Source organism: Lissotriton vulgaris, unplaced genomic scaffold (genome assembly GCF_964263255.1).
Source record: "Lissotriton vulgaris unplaced genomic scaffold, aLisVul1.2 SCAFFOLD_1713, whole genome shotgun sequence".
NCBI classification, from domain to species: domain Eukaryota; kingdom Metazoa; phylum Chordata; class Amphibia; order Caudata; family Salamandridae; genus Lissotriton; species Lissotriton vulgaris.
This window is the reverse complement of record NW_028253159.1, coordinates 113,433-133,451: the sequence shown is the minus strand read 5'-3', so window position 1 is coordinate 133,451 and position 20,019 is coordinate 113,433. Positions and strand designations below refer to the sequence as shown.

The 20,019-nt window shown below is 46.7% G+C and overlaps 1 protein-coding gene and 1 pseudogene across 3 annotated transcripts in view; both read left to right on the top strand.

Annotated features, from left to right (window-relative positions):
* LOC147661143 (chondroitin sulfate N-acetylgalactosaminyltransferase 2-like) overlaps nucleotides 1-19,781 on the top strand; it is a 199,739-nt gene extending 179,958 nt beyond the window's left edge. For 2 of the 3 annotated variants that reach the window (XM_086951284.1, XM_086951285.1), the window contains exon 2: nucleotides 16,545-19,781. In XM_086951284.1, the coding sequence (XP_086807410.1) occupies nucleotides 17,051-17,734 (684 nt within the window). In that variant the 5' untranslated portion in view covers nucleotides 16,545-17,050 and the 3' untranslated portion in view covers nucleotides 17,735-19,781. Of the gene's footprint in view, nucleotides 1-5,959; nucleotides 5,981-16,544 lie in introns of those variants that run through there. The other variant, XM_086951286.1, reaches the window with a different exon arrangement.
* On the top strand, nucleotides 5,322-5,624 carry LOC147661144 (c-Myc-binding protein pseudogene; annotated as a pseudogene).
* Nucleotides 19,782-20,019: the final 238 nt, after the last annotated feature.

Below are 20,019 nucleotides of genomic sequence, written 5' to 3'. Positions count from 1 at the left end.
TTTCAGCCTTCAGAGTAATCACTTTCATGCATGATGATCAGTTTCTGTGTTCAACATTGAACACATGTATATTTGCAATGACTTCGGCCACCATGAATATCAGGCAATAGTGGGTCACCTGTCGTAGTCTGGCTGCTCTGAACCCACCATCTGACCTTGTCCTTGACCTGGCTCTATTGACCCTACCTATGGTCTTCAGTCTTCCAGAGCGAATTGTTTGGCTTAATCTATGTTGCATTTCTAAGAGGATCAGCGTAGTAGAAACACTGTGAAGCCACTGTCACATCTGTGTGATTAAATATAGCACTGCCTTTGTGGTTTAGCTAACTCCAATGGTTTTGTCTATTAATACAACTGAATTGACTCCACGTACCATGGGGGGACCATCTGATCACATAAATAGAAGGATCTTTATTTTATACTGTCCACCTTTAAATTAGTAAGTTCCTGAATGTACGACCACGTCTCTTCTCATTCTCTTCGTTACACTTCAAGATAGTCCGTAGCAACATTAAGAGCACCATGCTTCTGCCTCATAGTTCACACTGCTCCCACCTCACCCAGGATGTCTCATGTAGGCCAACCTACAAATGACATCCTTTTAACCATGTATTCGGAAGGCCACTCTGAGATCAAATACATATCGGAGTGCTTCACGACTTAGTGCATGGTATGAAGCGCAGTCATTAATGCTGTCTCTCGCCACCCAGCAAGCCCTTAAGAAATATGATGAATTCCTATACAAACCAGTGGAACTGGCTCGCCATTACCTAGTTTGGACACATTTGATAGTTTGTGCTACAAAAACTTCGTTACGACTTCAGACCCTACATGGCTTCTTCTTGTATGAAGAAATGGGAGAGTGCAGAAATCCAAGAGGGCGTGGGGTGCTCATTCTGCAGACCGTGAGTGGGAGGGGTTGGGTGGTGGGAAAGGGCATAGTGGTTGGGTGATGGGAAAGGGTGTATCTGCTTGTCGCTCTTGACCCCTTGTCGTGTTGCTTTCTTTTAATAGTTTTTATATTTTTCTTATTTGACTGTTTCCATAGTTTTAAGTGAATACTATTTTTTACCTTTGCCAGGCGTTTTACCTACTTTTTACATGTTTTACCTTTTCTTTAATTATGTGTTGTCTTTTCCTGTGTTCTCAACTGCCTTGCTGCAGCACTCTCCACAGCCACAGCTTGCCGTTTTCATCACCCGTTTTTAGAAGCAGTGTCTGTTTTACTATCCATGCATGCAAAGCGTTATCGGGGCTAAACGGAATATAACGCTTGTACTATTTGGAGTTCGAAATGTAGAGAGGGGCACATGCTTGAAGATGTATTTCAAGATTTAGCAAGTCCAGAGGTTACCCAAATTAGAGCTAAAATACTAATCCCTAGTTTTAATGTATAACTGTTCTTTTATTTTGACCTTTACAGTTCAACTCTCTCGGTATGTCGCAAACGTTAGTTGTTACAAAAAGCATCAGTTTGCGTTAAAAAGAAGCAAAATTGCAGCTTCTGTTTGACTGTCATTCAGCAGAATTGATATCTAGATGGAAAAGAAGTAAATGCCCATTATCATTTCTTATGCGTCTCAAAATTAAGAAGCACCCAAAGGTGGGGCTGTCTGCAATGTTATATGCTTGATATTAAAGTTTTTTTTTTTTTTAATGACATTTGAGTTAAGTTTTCTTCATAAAGTCATATTCAAGAACAGTTTTTATATTATTCGAGAGTATTCATGTAGCTCGGACATTAACTTTGTAGAAGGTCACATCACATATTTTAAGACTACATGATGTATGGACAGATGTGTACATAAGCAATGCGCAACGTCTTGGTCATAGGACAATGAACGTTTATAATTAGTTTGGGGACGGTGGTGCGTCAGTTGCCCCATTTTGGCATTAGTCAACAAATGCCATAGTTTAGGTGTGCTCTTTAAAGGTGGGACGCTAGTCGATTTACTAGCTCTAGGACTTTGTCTTATTGATGGGGTTGAGGTAAAACCTAGTGAGGGTCACAAAGTTCAGCCACTTTGCAATTTGTTGTTCCATCCTTCTTTTAACGAGAAATAAAAATGTTCAGTTCCAGGGTGTCAGTTGTCAAAGGCGCACGCATCAGCATATTGGTATAGGGGGACATTGCATGAGGAGGTCCCCAAGAGTCTCCATGGAGAGATGAAATGTCATCGGGGCAAGAATGGAGCCTTGGTGTTTTTGTACTTGCCTTTGAGAGGATATGAAAGAATCTTCTTAGTGTTTTCCATTTAAGCCATACAATGTTTACCATCCGAGGACGACTTGTATTTCCTGTGCAGTTTCGATGGTACTCTATTAGAAGTTAACTATGTAATGGGATAACCAACAGTTTGTTTTACTGAATGTGGTCATCACAGCTGCTGACAGGCTGCTTGAATCTGTGCAGCCATCCGCCCTTAACAAGAGACTGCCCCATTTGGAATCCTCAAATGTTCTACTACTTGTACTCTAGTCTAGAGTGATCTCTCCTGAAAACGCATTCCTTCTATTAGTTAATGCATTTCCAAGGTGAATTGTGTCCTGTAATTTGACGTCTCTTTTCTGTAAATGTAATGACCCCTTAGCCTGAGAACGCATGTGTCTTCTGACCCATATTTAAAGGGGAATTCAAAAGTAAAAAACAAGCATTTGCAATGCAATAAGTCTCACAATACTGATAGTTTGAGGTATTGGCGTTGCAAATAATAATGCAATGCCAATAGCTTATACTTTCAGTAATGCGAGACCTAGTGCATTGTAAATGCTTGCGTAGTGAGCCAGGAACCAGCATTGTATGTCTCAGTGCAGTACCGCAAGCTGTTCCTAGAGTTACCTAGTGAGTAATGCACCAGCACTGCATGTCTAGGTGCAGTACCGCAAGCTGCTCCTAGAGGTCCCTAGTGAGCAAGGCACCAGCACTGCTTGTCTAGGTGCAGTAGCGCAAGCTCCTCCTAGAGGTTCCTAGTGAGCAAAGCACCAGCACTGCTTGTCTAGATGCAGAACCGTAAGCTGCTCCTAGAGGTACCTAGTGAGCATCATAAACTTTTGGTCACATATGGTACTGCACCTTGCAGAAGATACGTAAATCCACCCAACCCGTAATGCATTGCATGCAAGACCGTACCACGAGTACATTCAAATAGCTATGTCCATATATACAATTAGTAGCTTTGAAATGTGACAAAATAATTATTATATTAATTCCAGATTAGGTTGTACTCTATGTTGAGCTGATGAAGGGAAATTTATAGAAGGTCTAATATAAATGTGAGATATGCTAGCTAGTGAAGTAACCACTGCCAACCTAGTTTAGGACCAAGTGAGTGTCCTGTCTGAAGGCCTTCACTAAAATCGTGCCTTGAGGCTGTAATTAAAACCTAGGGCATAACAACACATGTAACAGGGTGTCTTCATGGGAGGTTACAAGAAGAGACAAGGCGGTACTATGGATGGACTACTAAGCCTAATGACCAATGAAAAGCCACCATTTGACAAGGACAGGGACAGGAACCCATAAAAAAGATGGGTGGAAAGTAGGCGGATCTTTATGCCTATATCCTGAATACAGCTTTTCTCGAAGAGACCGCGCAAGCGCTGCCTAGGCGATACCTAAAAAACGAAACTGCGTTGCAAACCTTCAATTATTATCATTTAAGTGCCTCCTGTTTGGAAGAAGCGATGTTTCTGGCAAGCCTGTCCACACAGGATGACATCCCTCAAGCCACAGCAGACGATGTCACCCTTGCATATGTGTCCTAAAGGGTGATGTCTGGCATCTCAAATCCCTGCTTTCCTAGCACTCCCCTGTCCAGCCGCGCATGCATTAGAGTAAAAAGGGTTTATTAAGTAGTTTGTTTTTTGTAAATTATGTCACTCACATTTTTGTTTGGTTGTAGTGGTATTCTTGTGCTACCTCGTAAAAATATGTTGTAGTCTGGGCATTGGAAAGCAAGTGTTGCTATGCTTACTTGGGCCGTGCCTATACTGAAATATCCACCCATTTTACATACCAACTTAGCATTTAAAGGTTAGATCATGGCTCTTATTATAGCACACTGACAGGCAGATCCACATTTATGTAGATTGACGCAGTCACCTGTGATTGCCTTGCGTGACAGGGAGGACTGTTGTGCAGGGCTGGGAGTGTGTTTTCAAATAAAATAGGAACTCTTGACAAAATGTAAAAGGAGCTGGACAATGGAGATTTTTTTACAGGTGACCTCCACATCATGCTGACAAAAGCCCACCATTAACCTTTCATTCATATCAAAGTCTTTGCCAGCTCCAACAGAACCTCTGGCTTCGCTGAAACTCTTCACTGGTCCTGGTGAGGATAGTTTTAAGTGCCCAGAGCCTCATTAGCACTGCCCTAGAATACAGCAAGGGTTGTTGACGACAGGCAATGAAAATCCTAGCTACCCAATGGTACTGAATGAATAGTCCTTCTCTGGAATATCCCCCAAATACTAAAAGTCTCTATCACCCTTGTGTAAGGACTATGCAAATGGTTTGTATCTAGGGGTACCTCTCTCCTTACTTTATAAACTGCCCACGATCCAGACTACGGTACCAAGGCAGCTTCCTCCTCTCTTCCCATTGAAATGCATCAGACCTGTGCTCCAGCCATTACAATGGCTCCCAGTAGCCTAGTGTTCTGCATTCAAAGCACTTGGCAACTTCCACAGTCTTAGCCACAGCAACAATAGTCCCTAAACCGAGCACTGTGATCTAGACTAACAGGATTGGATTAAGATTAGAAATCTATCCGGCCACGCTAAAAAAAAAGTGGCCCACATTTGCATATTGCTTTTCCTCAAAACACTGCTTCAGCAAAGTTTTATAAACACCTGAAAACAAGTGAGGCCCTTCTGCTTAGGCCCCCGCTCAGTATGCACATATTAATTGTGCGGCCCAGGTAGAGAAAAGGAGTGACACCTCTGCCGGCTGATAGAAGGGAGGTAATGGACGCCCATCTACCTCCAGAAAGGCCACTTACGGCCCCACTGGGCCGCTGGGGACATCTGAACACACCAGACACAGCCCAAGCGGCACTCAGGCTGCTAAAAAAGCAGCCCACAGCTGGAACTTTAATACCGGCCCCTCGGCCATTGCCCGAGGGCCTGCTTTACCAATCCGACCCTGTACTACCTACCTATTTTGGCCTTAATGTCGCACATTTCCCTCTGACTTAAAAATAGTGCGCGACGCTGGCAAAGCGGTAGCTGAGGCGACGAATGGCAACAAACGCCGTACATACGAGCGCGGTGGTGGAAGCGGTAGTAGCCCAGGTGGCGGCTGGCAGCTTAGGGGGTGGTATGGCGCACTATAAAGGTGCTGACTCCAAGAGGGAGCAATTTAGGAGATATCTCGAAAAAGCTGGAGTACTCGATACGCTAACAAAAGTGTTGGTGGCCCTTTATGAAGAACCAGAGAAACCAAACAATGCATTGGACTTTCTGAAACATTTGTGTGTGGCTGGTCCAGAAACGGCAGATGTTGAGACACTTCGTCTAGAGTTAGCTGAACTTAAACAAAAGTATGAAGCTTTATAGGAAGAATTCAAAGAGTACAAATCTAAGCACGGTGAACCGCCTCAAGAAGATAAACGGCCAGAATAGTACTTCTTTCCCGAGTGGCTAATGCAAAGAATGACTTCTCATATACAGCTGTCTTTTTCCTGTTGTAGTCTGAATAGATGTTAATAAATGCTATTGAAAAGTATTGCCCCCCCCCAATTCTCTGTACAGATTTGCGATTGGTATCTTTGGTAAATGGGTGTGGGATGCATTGTGCCTGCCTTAGTCGTTGCTCTTGATTCCATCAGAGGCGGACAAGCAAACAAAACTAATGGAGAGTCCAGCCAATGGTCCGCTTTGAAATTTTTACATTCTTTTCAACAGTCAAAAGTGTATTTTTTTTTTTAACAGGCAGGCGTGTTTCACCTTTGTACATCAGATGATATCACTGCATTGAGGTATGTATTCAAAGTGGTAGTTTTTAAACATTAATTTAGATTCATTCTTTGCCCCCTCCCTGCTCTACACAACCACGCCATTAGTGAAATTAGAGGTAAGTCAGTTGTCTTGTCCTCTCCCCCTTCCTACTCGTGGCCTAGATTCTAATGACACATGAAGATACATTATATTCTAATGAATTGTAAAAGTTTTTTGTACAGCGTCTTTCCTAAAGTGACGTATTTAAAGGTGCTCTCATATCAAAATAAAAAGGACGCTCTGTGAAATAACATAATTGCCTAGCATCACAGAGTTTGGTCAAGCAGGGAAGCCAGCATTATTTCCAGTTTTCCAGTTGCAATTGTTCCACCAGATTGATATTTTTCCCACTCATGTTTTACAGCAAACATTATTGTTTTGACTTTAATTATTGGCGCTTGAGGATAGGACGTGGGTGGCAGACAGAAGCCACATGAAAGCTTGGCTCATTTTTGACTCGAGGGTCCAGATGGACCTCGTGCTGAGCTGGAGCCAGGCTCTGGTTCAATCTTTTAGTGGCTTGTCCACCTCAGGATTGCATCATAAGTCCACCCGTTGGAATTCTGTGCTCTTCGTGTTACTTGCGCCAGTTGCTTCCCTGCACCCGTTTGCATGACTCTTTTCTGTTTGTTTACAGATTGAACTCGGATCGGTAAGCAAAAGGAAAATAAGAAGATGCTTGTGTCATTGTAGGCGCATGCATGCTTGGTTGAATATGGCAGGCTATTTTTTCTTTCGGAGCAATTCTGGATAGCATCGGGGATGCTGTGCAGCATGGCTAAAACCATTGGCAAAGCCAATAAGTCCTAAAGGCAAGACCTGTTGGGTTTGCAAGTGCTTGTTTCCCCAGAACCTACGGTCAGCAAGTCAGATTGAAATGTGGTTGATGGGTTTTATTTTTGGGCTCGCTAATGCTCCTCGTAGCGTCACGCAGGATGCTCCAGTGTCTCCCAGGATTTTCAGTGTGTACTGCACAGATGTCCAACTTGGGTCCCTAAGGAATGAATCCATTTACGATTTTCAGCCCCAGACTATGTAAATCATTCCAATTTAAATTCATTGTATGGAAATATGTCTCATGTTGTTAACACAAAGCCTTTTAGTGACAACAGCATAATGAAACACATACTTAAACCATGCGAAGAAGCTAAAGAAGGAATTGCATTGATTGTAGCACAGATCTGCTTGAACGCTTTTCATAGTTGACTTAGTATATAAAAAAATCTAATTTACATGTTGGCTTGTACACAGTGTACAAGTTATTTGTTGCAGGAAGAACAGTATTCTGTAACACAGCCCCACCTCCACAAAACCACATCTCATGGGAATCTCTGACCTCTCGGTCAACGAATCTTCGGGAAACGCTTCTTTCTCAGCACAAAGGCGCCATTTAGGTCTCTTATGAGCATGGCCGAAGCAAGTGGAAGCTTATCACAAGGCTGCAGAAGTGGCCAACGTAGTAGTTGGGTAAAACAAAAAAGGCCATAACAAACACAACAAGGCCACAAAAATATACAGTATGCAACGTTTACTGGCATCAGGGCAGGTTTTCACTCTACCATGTAATTTGTACAAAGAAGCCCCGTTCCAAATTATAGCTCTGCCAGCCTCTCAAATATATATATATATATATATATATATATATATATAGTTTACGCATTTGTGCGGGATAAAAACATGGTTCACATGGTCACTTTACAATATCAAATATATGCATAGGCATTGGTGCAGATAAAAACATGGTACACATTACTTAGTGGACATAGTTTTAAGTAGATATGAGGTTTATTTGTTATACCTTTTGCATTTTTACAATATTAGTAACGTTATAAAATGGCGCCCGCAGTCCCAGTTCTAAAATAGTACATGCATTTTGGTAGTCTTTCTACTCTGTCTTTGGTTACTGTGCCTTGGCGCGAAAATGTGCAGCTGTTGTGATTTTAAATGTATGCAAATGCCGTCTGTCGATTGTCAGTGAGCAAGGGCACGGACGTGCCCGAAACGCGTCTGATGGCAGCTTTTATCCACATGTTGCACAAATAAATTGCGGTTGGAAATATACCTCGCCTTGGAGTGCTAATTCTGTTGTCTGCGTGCCTTTCTGTGCGGCAAGCACTTCGGAGATGGGCTGGATTTGCATATATATATATATATATATATATATATATATATATATATATATATATATATATATATACGGTGTGTGGCTGTGTACTAGTGGGCGAGTAATGGCAGGATGAGGAAGTGACATCACATTAGACTGCCTTATATGAATGCACCTTTAAGTCATGCTACTGTAGGCACAGCGGGATTCCCGGTTTGCTCTCTTGTGCATGTTTTCACTGTGCGATGCAGGTTGGTAAAGCTATATTAAGGTTCATTTCACACAGTCATTGCCATGCAGGATCAGCAACCCCCATAAACTGCCTGGACCGAACTCTGCCTTCCGTACTTCCGGAATCTGCGAACAGTGCACCTGTGAAGTGGCTCGGTGCTTTTGAATTCTTCATCCTTCCAACAAATAAAGTGTGAAGAAAATTGTAGCTGCCTGTTTTGAGAACTGAGGGAACATTTGCATCAGAAATTCAAAAAGTGCACCACCTTCACGTGACGTGTTTGAATTGTTATTCTGACGTGTTTTATGGTACCCTACCTGCCCATCTATTTAATAAGGATAGTCTGAATCTGGGTTACTCATTTCTTTAAAAAAAAAATCTATTCATTGCAAAACATGCTCCAGTAAGATCACATAGTGGACGGCAGTGTTAATACATTGATACATAAAAGACCTCATCATAGACATTGTGTGTCACCATCTCGGCCAGCAGGAAAAAGCCAAACCCCTCGTATCCCTCCCAGCCCTGAACAGGAATGTCTGGGGCCCACACCGGTGAGTTTTCTACGAAAGGACTACTACGCTTTGAAGTATCCCCCCTCCCAAACCCAACCTGCTCCCTCCCGCGCCACCCATCCAACCTCATCCCCCTCAAGAAGGGAGCGGGACTCAGGGCCTTCTCCAGCTTTTAATCGGACTCAGAGTCTGCCTTGGTGCCTCCCGTCTCTCCTCTGTACCGCCTCCAAGGCCCCCACACACTCTCCCATTTTTTGGGGCATCCCCTACTCTTATAAATAACCCTCTCCGCCCTTTGGCACCAATTGAGGTCCCTTTCCCACTCTTCCACTGCAGGCACCGCCTCACTCCCCCAGAGCCTTGTTATATTCCGTTTGGTGACCATACTTGCTAGTGCTAACCAAATCTTTTCGCTCTTCGGCCATGTGATGTCGCTCGTAACCCCCAGGACATGCCATCGAGCCTCAAGTGGAACGTCTGCCCCCACTACCTCCGCCATGATGTCAGACAGCCTGGACCAATAAGCCCTGATCTTGGTGCAATCCCACAGAATGTGGAAAAACGTGCCCTCTTCCCCGCACCCTCTGAGGCAAAACCTCGAATCCACATAGCCTATCCGGTGTTGTCGTGCGAGGAGTGTAGGAGCGGTGTAATATGCGAAGCTGGACCAGCCTGAACCGAGCTCGAATCGCCACCTCCCGTGGGCCCTGCAATGCTTCACTCCAGTCGTCGTCTTCCAGTAGCCCTATGTCCGTCTCCCACTTTTCCCTCAGAGGGCCAAGGGGGTCATTCAAATTATTGATCAGCTTTTTATACGTGAGGGAGATTGCATTATCTATCATCGGATCCATTAGCAGCCGGTCTTCAAGCGGGGCATATTCCGGTAATTGTTCCCCGGCTGTAAATGTCCCCGGATGACATGTCTAAGCTGCTGGTAGTGCAGGAACTCTCCAGTTCCCATCTGAAATTCCGTCTGTAGGGCTGCAAATTCTACCATGTCTCCCCTCTTCCAAATGTCCCCTAGTCTGTCAATGCCGATAAGGTTCCAAGCTCGAAGGCCCTGCAGTTTGGCCACTGCAGGGAGAAAGTTCCCGGCCCATAAGGGGGTCTGGGCAGTCAATTTCGCTCCCCATCCCAGCAGTTTCGTTGCCTTCCTCCACACCTCCACCACTGCATTTGTCTAAGGCGGGAGGGGCCCACGGCATCTGCCCCTATGGTAGAGAGCCGCCAGGTAGGTTGCGTCTCCGAAGACCATACGATCCACTCTGTATGCCGGTTCCTCCACAGGTGCAAACACCCAACCATTAATATTGACAAGCTGGGACGCCCAGTAGTACAGGCGAACGTCTGGGATCGTGAGCCCGTCCTCATACACCCCCTCTGTAACTTCTTGAGAGCTATCCTAGGACAGCCCCCGCTCCACAACAATGCACGCTGTTCCAATTCAACTGCCTGAAAGAACTGCTCGGGCACCATGAACGGTGCGCTCTGTAACGCATAGAGTAGGCGAGGGAGGGCCATCATCTTGAATAGGACCGCACGTCCCATTAGGGACAGCGGGAGGGTCCTCCAATGCACAACATCGCCCCGTAGACGCTCCAATTGAGCTGTCGCGTTCAGGCGCATGTATTCCGCCTCAGTCTTCGATATCCAGATACCGAAAAACCTCTTTCCATACGAGCCCAGCGCAGTCATCCGCCACACTCGGCGTTGGGCCTGCCAGCACATGACCCAGGGATTTACCCCAATTGATCCGATATCCCGAGAAGGTGCCAAACGTACTTAAAATCTCTAACAGTCTCCGGATGGAAGCCTCAGGACGCTGAACATATAGCAGGACATAATCGGTGTATAAAGAAATACGCTCTTCCCAGCCACCACCCATATCTATTCCCCACACCAGTGGGTCTGCCCGCACCCAAGTCGCCAACGGTTCCAGGGCCCATGCAAAGAGGGTCGTAGAGAGCGGGCAGCCCTGCCGTGTGCCTTTCTCTCGTCGGAACTCTCTAGACAGCGTGCCATTTACCCTGACCCTCGCTAGGGGGTCGGTGTATAGCAATCGTACCCGTGCTCGGAATTTGTCCCCAAACCCCATCCTGGCCAAGATCACATTGAAATAGTGCCATTCTATACTGTCGAAGGCCATGTGGGCGTCGAGTAACGGCAGGGCCGCCGGGATGTCTGGTCTGGCCGATGTCATATGTATTACCCCGTAGAGGTGTCGTAGGTTTAGCCGGGTGTTCCTATGTGGCATGAAGCCCGACTGGTCGGGGTGTATCAGGGATTGTATTACCGCTCCCAGCCTGGTAGCCATGATCTTGCCCAAAACCTTCGTCTCAAAGTTAAGGAGTGAGATGGATCTGTATGAGCTACATAGGTCTTGTGGCTTCCCAGCCTTGTGGATCACCACAATCGTCACCGAGCGCAGGTCCTTTGTCAAACTTCCAGCCTGGTGGGCCTCATTATACATACGCAGCATGTGGGTGCTATTTTACTAGCAACACACCGAAACGCCTCCGCCGGGAACCCATTAGGCCCTGGTGCCTTCCCAACCTGTAAGTCACTCATAGCATGTTCTATTTCCACTACGGTAATGTCAGAATCCAGGATATCTCTCTCTGCCTCTTCCAAGGAAGGCACCTGTAGGGGGGCTAGGAAATCCTCACATTCTGGTTCCGTCCGCTGCGTGTGGGACCTGTAGACCATTTCATAGTAACTAGCGAACTTTTCCGCTGTGCCTGCACTCGTGGTCTGTAGCCTGCACTCGTGGTCTGTAGCTGACCCTCCTGTGTCCTAATCCCTGGTACCCAGTTGCGCTCCCTATCTCTCTTTTCCAGCCAAGCTATCATTTTGTTGGCCTTGTCCCCTCGGTCATAGACCCGCCACTGGGTCGCTAACGTTCTAGATCGCGCCTGATCCGCCAACACATCCTGCATTTCTTTCTCTAGCAGTCGTAGTCTATGACGCCGTTCTTGCTGTTGTGCCCGAGTTTCTTCCCTGTCCTTCTCCAATTCCAGATATTGCAATTCTAGTCTATCAATCTGCGCTATCTTTTCCTTCCTTCGCTTGCCCGCCTCCGCCTGTACGAAATCCCTCACTACTGTCTTGTAGGCCTCCCAGACTATGCTGTGTGACCGCACCGAGCCGACGTTGTCAGTAAAGTACTGATCTACCCTTTTACGAAACTGCGTTTGAAACTCCTGATCCCTGAATATAAAAGTGTCCAGTCTTGGGGGAGCACTCCAATGCCTCCCAGGGCCCAGGAACTGTACTTCCACTGGGGAGTGGTCCGAAATGCCCCTGGCCTTATGGCTCCTGCCGCGAAAGGAGTTCATGCCCCCAACCTGTGTGAACAGGTGATCCAATCTAGAATCGACCCATGCGCCGCAGACATATGTGTATACTGACGAGTGTGGGGGTTATGTGCCCTCCAAATGTCCACCAGACCCATTGCCTGCACAAAATCTCTGAGGTGGCTCACCTTCCCCCTGGACGTTGAACCCGATGACCTGTCCATATCTTCTGTCATTACCTCATTCATGTCTCCCCCCCCAGGAGCAGGATGCACGCCGGCATGTCGAGGAGCAGTTTCCCAATGTCTGGAAGGGTAGTGCCATGTAGTCGTGGGGAACATAGAGCAAACAAATGTTAAGGGTCCGGCCCTCAAAATGTCCAGTGATAGCTGCATAGCGCCCTAGGAGGTCCACCCAATGTCGTCCAATCACCAGTGGTAGGGAATTTTTAATTAGTATTCCTGCCCCTCTCGAACCTGTGGTAAAGCCGACGTGTGCCCTCAGCGTATAGCCAAATCTATTGAGGGCCTTGTAGTGGTTCCCAATTAGATGTGTTTCCTGGAGTAGGACAATGTCGGGGCCATGCCTATGTAGGTACTGCAAAACCATAGTGCGTTTAGTCTTATTCTGCAAGCCGTTAACATTCCAGGATAAAACAGTAATCGTCTGTGCCTTTGACTTATGCATCATACATGTAAAGCAGTGCAACTCGTCCTCCACCCTCCCGCTCACCACCTGTGTCCCTGGAACTAAAAGAATCGTACTGGAACTAAACTTTCCTGTTGCAAATAAACACTGAAACTCCCCCCCCCCCCCCCCCCCCCCCCCCCTTCTACCCAAACGGGCCCGACATACCCCAAAAAGCAGAGCGCCTGTCGCCCAGGCAATGAAAAACTTGGGGGCAAAAGTGGCAACCAAAAAGCCAGTCTGGGGGCATTGCCCGGCCCCAGTCCATTGACATAGTCCACCTTTCCATAGCTGCAAGTCCAGATGCGAACACAGTCTGTAGTGCTGCCCCCACCCCACGTGTGTTCCCCCCCCAATACATTACCACATGTCCGCCATGGCAAAGGCGCGCAGGCTCAGCACAGGTTCAGGGCAGGTCTCAGCCCGGCCGTCGCCCAGGAACTTCCAGTCCCAGGTAGTGGTCCCACCACCTGTTGCGATGTCCAGCTACATGTCTCTTGTTAGGCCGCGCTCTACTGAATCAACCCAGGTCCGGCGAGGCCGACAAACTGCGGGTACCCACTCTGTCCGGTGTCCGAGGAACACCACAATCTTGAGGCTCGCCTCCTCCTGAAACCTGCGACGACGCCGGGGACTGGGCTCCAGTATCTCTCCATCCCCCCTCTCCACGCGGGTCTCGAAAAGGGGTGCTCTGATTCCTCGAGCCATGCCATGGCGTCCACCAGGGACGTGAAAAAAAAGGATTTACCTCTAGCCAGGACCTTGAGGCGGGCCGGGAAGAACATCATGTACTTCATGTACTTCAGGCCCCGCGCGCGGAGCTCCTTCTTGACCCCATCAAAGGAGCGACGTCCTTGTTGGACCTTCAGAGTGAAATCATGGATGAACCGGATCACTGCATTCTCCAGCCGAAGGTCCCCATGTTGACGGGCCGCCTGCAGAATGGCGTCCCGGTCCCTGAAGTTTAGGATCCGGGCAATGATAGTCCTCGGGGGAGGGGGGGCCTGGGCGAGGCGGGGGGACTGGGGCCCGGTGCTCTCGCTCGATGACAAAAAACTTGGACAGTCTCTTCGGTTGAAGATGTTGTAGGATGAGGTTCTCCAAGAACAGGTCCATGCTCGGCTCTTCCATTTTTTCCAGGACACCCACCACCTGAATATTGTTCCTCCGGGCCCTCCCTTCCTGGTCCCCCAGCCGCGCCGTGGTGAGCTTGTGTTGGTGAGTGAGATGTTGGACCTGCTGCTGCAACTATTTAATGGCCCGTTGGAGCTCCCCAATGTCTGTGGCGTTACAGGAGGTTTTCTCTGACGTCTTGTTGAGGTCTGCTCGCTGCAGGGCCAGCTCGATGGCCACCTTATTGAATTTAGACTCCAGCATTGTGCCCAGGGACTGTTTCGCCAGCATGATGGCAGACAAGGATGGTTCCGACCCCTCCACTGCCTTCCCAGGGGTGGCGGCACTCCCTCCGCCCATCGCGGCCGTATATTTGTCGATTGTATTGGCCTGGGCAGTCTCGGAGGACTTTGTTTTGGGCATTCTTTTGGGTTGCAGTCCAGAGGCGGCGAGAGTACCACCCCGAGCACCCGAGCCCTCCGCCTCACCTCCTACCAGCTCCGTGCTCCCGGCCCCATCGTGTCGGACCCTCGTCGCCAACCTGCTGTACCACTCCAGTCCCTCGAGGGGTAACCAATCGCCGTGTTTCTTCTTACAGACCCGCAGTCCTCCCCGCCTCAGTCGTCCGTCCGTGGGGGGCTCCAGAAACCCTCCCGCCTCACCGATTGCCAGCCTCCGCCGCAGGGTCTTCGCTACTTTAGGAGGTCTCCGCACCAGGATAGTGTCTTCCCAGCCAGTCGACACTGCACCCAGAGAATGGTAGGCCCCGGGCCCGCTTGTCGCCCCCACTGGCCGTCAACACCGACCGAAGGCGCTTCAGATGGTCCCCCCCCCCCCCCCCCCCTCCCGCGAGGTCAGCGAGGGGGGGGGGGGGTCTCCAGCCAGCAGTCACCTCCGTTATCCCCCAGGCCCACACTCAGCGTCGTGCCCTTCACAGCCAGGGCGGCCACAAACACTTAAGCTGCTCAGCTCCTGCTGCAGCGGTGGGCCAATCGGGGACTTCTGGTTCGCAGCCCTCTCGGCCGCCGTCAATTGCGGCCACACGCCGCCGACACACCCGCCTCCAAGCCGGCCCCGCAAGGCCGGGGTCGCACTTGCCGGTCCCCGCGGCTGTTGGCCGCAGCAAGGCCCCACACGCCGGATCCGTAATCACCAGTTCGCGGGGGCAGGGAAAGACCGGAGCGGGCTCCGCCAGCACCGGAGCTCGTCCGCTATCGGGTCCCGCAGCCAGACAGGAAATGTAGCAGGATTAAGAGTGGATTTTGAGGGCCTTTTCGCCCACCCCCGGACGAGCCTCGGGACTACGTGTCCATTTTAGCCGCCGTCAGGCCACGCCCCTCTGGGTTACTCATTTCTAAGTTTCTGTTAGATTTTGAATAATGTGCAAAATGTTCTGCAAACCATTGAAATTTTGTAGACTACTCAAAAGATTTTCTATTTGTGTTTGAATTTCCAGGTGAAGCAAATAAAACTTAAAGTAATGCGATTTCTTTATATATGTAGTTTATTGTTTTCTGGCTGCCACTTACTTTTATTCCCTAGACCCTCTCCCTGTCAAAAAAGGATATTTTCACACATTTGCACATATTTTTGTGCATATTTCGACTAACTTTGAAGTCAAGAGTTTGTTTATCGATCTTTAAAGCTCATATTTTTGAGTTTAAGTAGAACTAGTGAGTCTGGGGTCTATATTGTACTCTTGTTGAACACTTTTTTAGGTAATGGCATTTAACTATCTAAATGTATCTCACAGAGGAAGATTTTTTTTTTAGCATTTACTGATTGACGTTATTCAATTTGCTAAGGTAAAAATATCTTGGATATATACATTGGTATTTTAACAGCTTCCTTTTTTTAAACTCATTGGGGGAGGGCTGGTCTTTCAATGTATTTTTGGTCTTAATAAGCATTTCTCTCCCTAATAATAAACGTTTTCGATTTTAAACTCTTGTGAGCGTAGATGACACTATATGCCTAATTTAACTAAAGAATTTTTTTTTGTAAACAAATTGAATTGGATTTTGCATTAGCACCATAGAAGGACAATACATCAGAATGAGACATGCTCAGAAGAACTCACTTGCCTTACCCCAATACAGTTGCATATCCATAGCAGTGACCAAGGGGCATGTAAGAGGTACTTACGTACTTGGCAGTCAACTCTCCCGCCCCCTTCCCCCAGCCCTCCATGACTGAATATTAGTAGGGAGTCGTTTCCTTAGACAACTAAAAGAAATGAGCGAATACAGCTTACAGTCAATTTAAAATTAAAAAGAGATACACCATCCTCTAAATGTATCTAGGCAGTTGTAATCTATGATTCAATACCAATTTGTTACATTTTACACAACGTGCTCTTAATGTTTGATAAACAGCTATATATTTAAGAGTGCATTGCGGGGCTGTGATTAAAATGAACAGTCTGTATCTATCCTCTTCCAGCCCCTATTCCTGGGTGTGCAGTTATGTCATACAACTGCTGACTTTACCACTCCACGCCTGACTGCATTTGGGAAATTTGGAAATTTCCATTATACGTTTTACAGATGTGTAAGTTCCTTGTCCGTTCTAACATGGATTCTTTATTACATTTGCTTCCAGGTCCAGCCGTCTCCTGTGCTGATTCCCGGCCTTTCTGCTGTCTGATAGGATTAAACAGAACACTGGTGAAGAAAGGACCCACCTGAACAAATAGAAGCTCCAAGCCGTAAGCAGATAGAAGCTAAACCTTTGCAGATGTCTCCTTTCAGATATTGCATTGGGAAAGTATAAAGTCACAAGCACATTTTAAGAGTTAAAAAGAATGTAGCTTCGGACAATCCGCTTCTGAAACTGGAAATCTGCATTTTTCTTCTGCCTTTTTTGTGCTCTTGGATATTTCCCAGCATGTTCTCAAATCATGAAGGTGTGCGGCTGCTGGTTCTTGAAACCTTATTGGTTAAAATGCTTAAATGGACATGTTGAGAGTATGCTTCTTAAAGAATGACATCAGAATGAAGTTATTTGTTGCAGGCTGATGTCATGCTGTTGGGTGGTGGAGGGAAGGCGACTGCATACAGAGGACTTGTAGAGGAACTTTGGGATCGACATCTTGTGTGTTGGTGAGAATGCCCAGGAGGGGTCTAATACTTCAAGCGAAGACCCGATGGTTGCTGGTGGGTCTTGCCCTGGTCTTCAGCTTAATGCTGTTGATGTATCTCTTGGAGTGTGCACCACCGACAGATGGCAATGCCTCCCTTCCTGGAGTGGCAGCCGAGACCTATGGCAAGGAGTATTATCAAGCCCTCCTTCAGGAGCAAGAAGAACACTATCAAAGCCGGGCCACCAGCCTCAAGCGGCAGATTGCCCAGCTCAAGCAGGAGTTGCAAGAGATGAATGAGAAGCTCAAGTTAGTACAAGACAAAAAGAGCCCGGGCGCTAACTGGGTTGGGCAACAAGGATTGAAGGAACAAGCTCCTAACGATCTCCTGGAGTACCTCCATTCACAGATTGACAAGGCAGAGGTGTCCAGTGGTGCTAAGCTAACTAGCGAGTACAGTGTGGTGCCTTTTGAAAGCTTCACCTCAACCAAGGTGTACCAGTTAGAAATGGGGCTCACACGGCATCCCGAAGAGAAGCCCATCAGGAAGGACAAGCGGGACGAGCTGGTGGAAGCAATTGAAGCAGGCCTTGAGGTTGTGAACAACCCTGATGAGGATGATGAAGGACAAAATGGAGGCTTTGTGGCTGGTGGGCAGAAGCAGGTGTACAACGAAAACGACTTTGTGGAAGGTAGGCAATTTAGCTTTTAATCCTCACTGGTTTGGTGAAGTAATTGTGTGTTGCAGTTTATTAATTGGCATCCTTTTCTCATGTCCTTGGAGCAGTCAATGGTTTCTGGGTATCAGCTTATCCCAGGTGTTCTGGCTGGTTCTCGTCACTTGGATAGCCCAGTTACACTTTTTTGTACAATTGACTCTCTGTGGAATGCTATTTTGAACAGTCAAGGCATACTTTGAGAGGAGATAGTAAACAATAGACACAATAATCACACAATGAATGGAACGTCCACGCTGAGGTGTTGCTTCTTTTTTATTAGAAAATGGTATTTGTTTATGTGTCAGAAATGTAATTACATTGGTGAACCACAGCCAAAATGTTCTAGCTGCAGCACCTTCTAACACGTTTATAGTGCTTACACCTTAAGCAGAAAAAAGAACAACAATGGGTGTGGCTCTGATCAGTGAGGCTGAGCCCTTATACGACAAAACAACCACAAATGCCAATACTGATAATCAATTAGCTTACTTGCCCAGGCGTAAAAGCTAGAGGTCAATGTACACCATTAATAACCAATAATGTTTATTATTTTAGAAGTGATTCTTTTTTTGAAGAAATGAACGCCCCGTTTTTCATTCAATGTCGAAAAAATAGAAAAATGTAGAATAAAACGCCACGTCTAACAATTCAAAGAATTATACATAATTAAAGAGAAATTGTCACAATATACCCATACCTACTTCTTCATTCATGCAAACTTCTTCATTCATACCACATTTTTTCATTCATACTGTTCATCACACACACAAACATTCATGGCTCCTTGGTATCCAAGAGGATACTTTTCTCATCTATTGGTGGACCAAGGGGCACTAGCCAAACAATGAAAAAATCTAGTGAATTGACTTAGTTGTGTAATACAGCATGTATACACATGACTAATACATTCAAAAGAAACTTTTTGAACAACACAACCAGCCTAATCTATCTCAGTAGTGCAATTGTTTGGTATCCAATGGGAATTACGGTGGCGTGAGTACCCTTCTGGACTTGAATTCATATGACCTTATACTGCTGGACCAAAGATTTTTAGTCCTTTTTAAGAAACTTGACCTTACAATTTGTAGAATGTTGATTGCTGTAAATGGAAGGAATATTCTCCATCTTTTACACCCATACTGTATGGGACCACATACAGGTTTTACCTGGAATGTGGTGACAATATTGCCAAAAGAATAGCTTATGCCTTGAAGTCGTCGGGTGATTTTTTTTTTTCCCTGGGACGAAACACGACTCCTGGAGGCGTGATTTAATCACCGCCAGCTCCCCGCCGAGCGGGACACGCCCGGGCAAAGGGCGGGCCTGTCCTCCCCAGTCATTGTCAGGAGAAGGCAGGGCAGGGCCACCCCCCTTACCTCTAAGGGCCCAGGTCCTCGTCCTCTCCAAGAGACGACGGTAAGGTATTTTGAGACTCTTTTTTTAACCACCCTTGCAGTTGCAGCTGACACATCCCCTCGTGTAGATACTTGGAACTGGTATTCTTTACTGCCAAGTTGATTGGGTATAATATTAATAACCACCTTCTATTCCGGCGTGGGCTGATTGGACCCTATTGGACTTGGTTTATACCTAATACCGGATACATTATACGACTCACTATGACAGTAATCTGTCTACATGCCCATTACAGCTGCCAAACACATTAAGCATGTCGCACTTTTGTCCTTTGGGGCCAGATCTTGCTACCTTCAGTACTTTGCACTTTATTGTCCTTGTTTACATGCCCTTTTGCTGCTAAACTTATTATCACGTTGCACTTTTGTCCTTTGGGGCCAGATCTTGCTAGCTTCAGCACGCTGTACTTTATGACCCGTGTGTACATGCTCTTTCTCTGCCAAACCTATTAGCACGTTTTGTCCCCAGGGCCAAGGTTTCGTTTGGTTCTTGACCAACTCTGAAATCCAGTTGATTGGTTATTCGTCAACCCGACCCTTGGGTCTGTGTTTATTCAGTTTCTTTTCTGCATTATTTGTATTATTGTCTTTCCTTTTGCTTTGGATATGGGGAAGCGTGGTTGTGTACCTAAAAAAAAAAACCTTGGGTCTTATTACCGGCCCCACTCTCCCAAACCTCAATTGATAGGATACTTCAGAGAGCTATCGGGGTAGTCTCGACTGAAATAGAGCTCACTGAGAAGCGACTATCCTTAACTGTAGATCTCTTTCCTCAATCTCTAGGGCCACCTATCTCTGTACAATCTAGTCTGGGCTCTATCCCCAGCAAAATCGAAAACCTGCAAAGGTAGAACAAACACCAC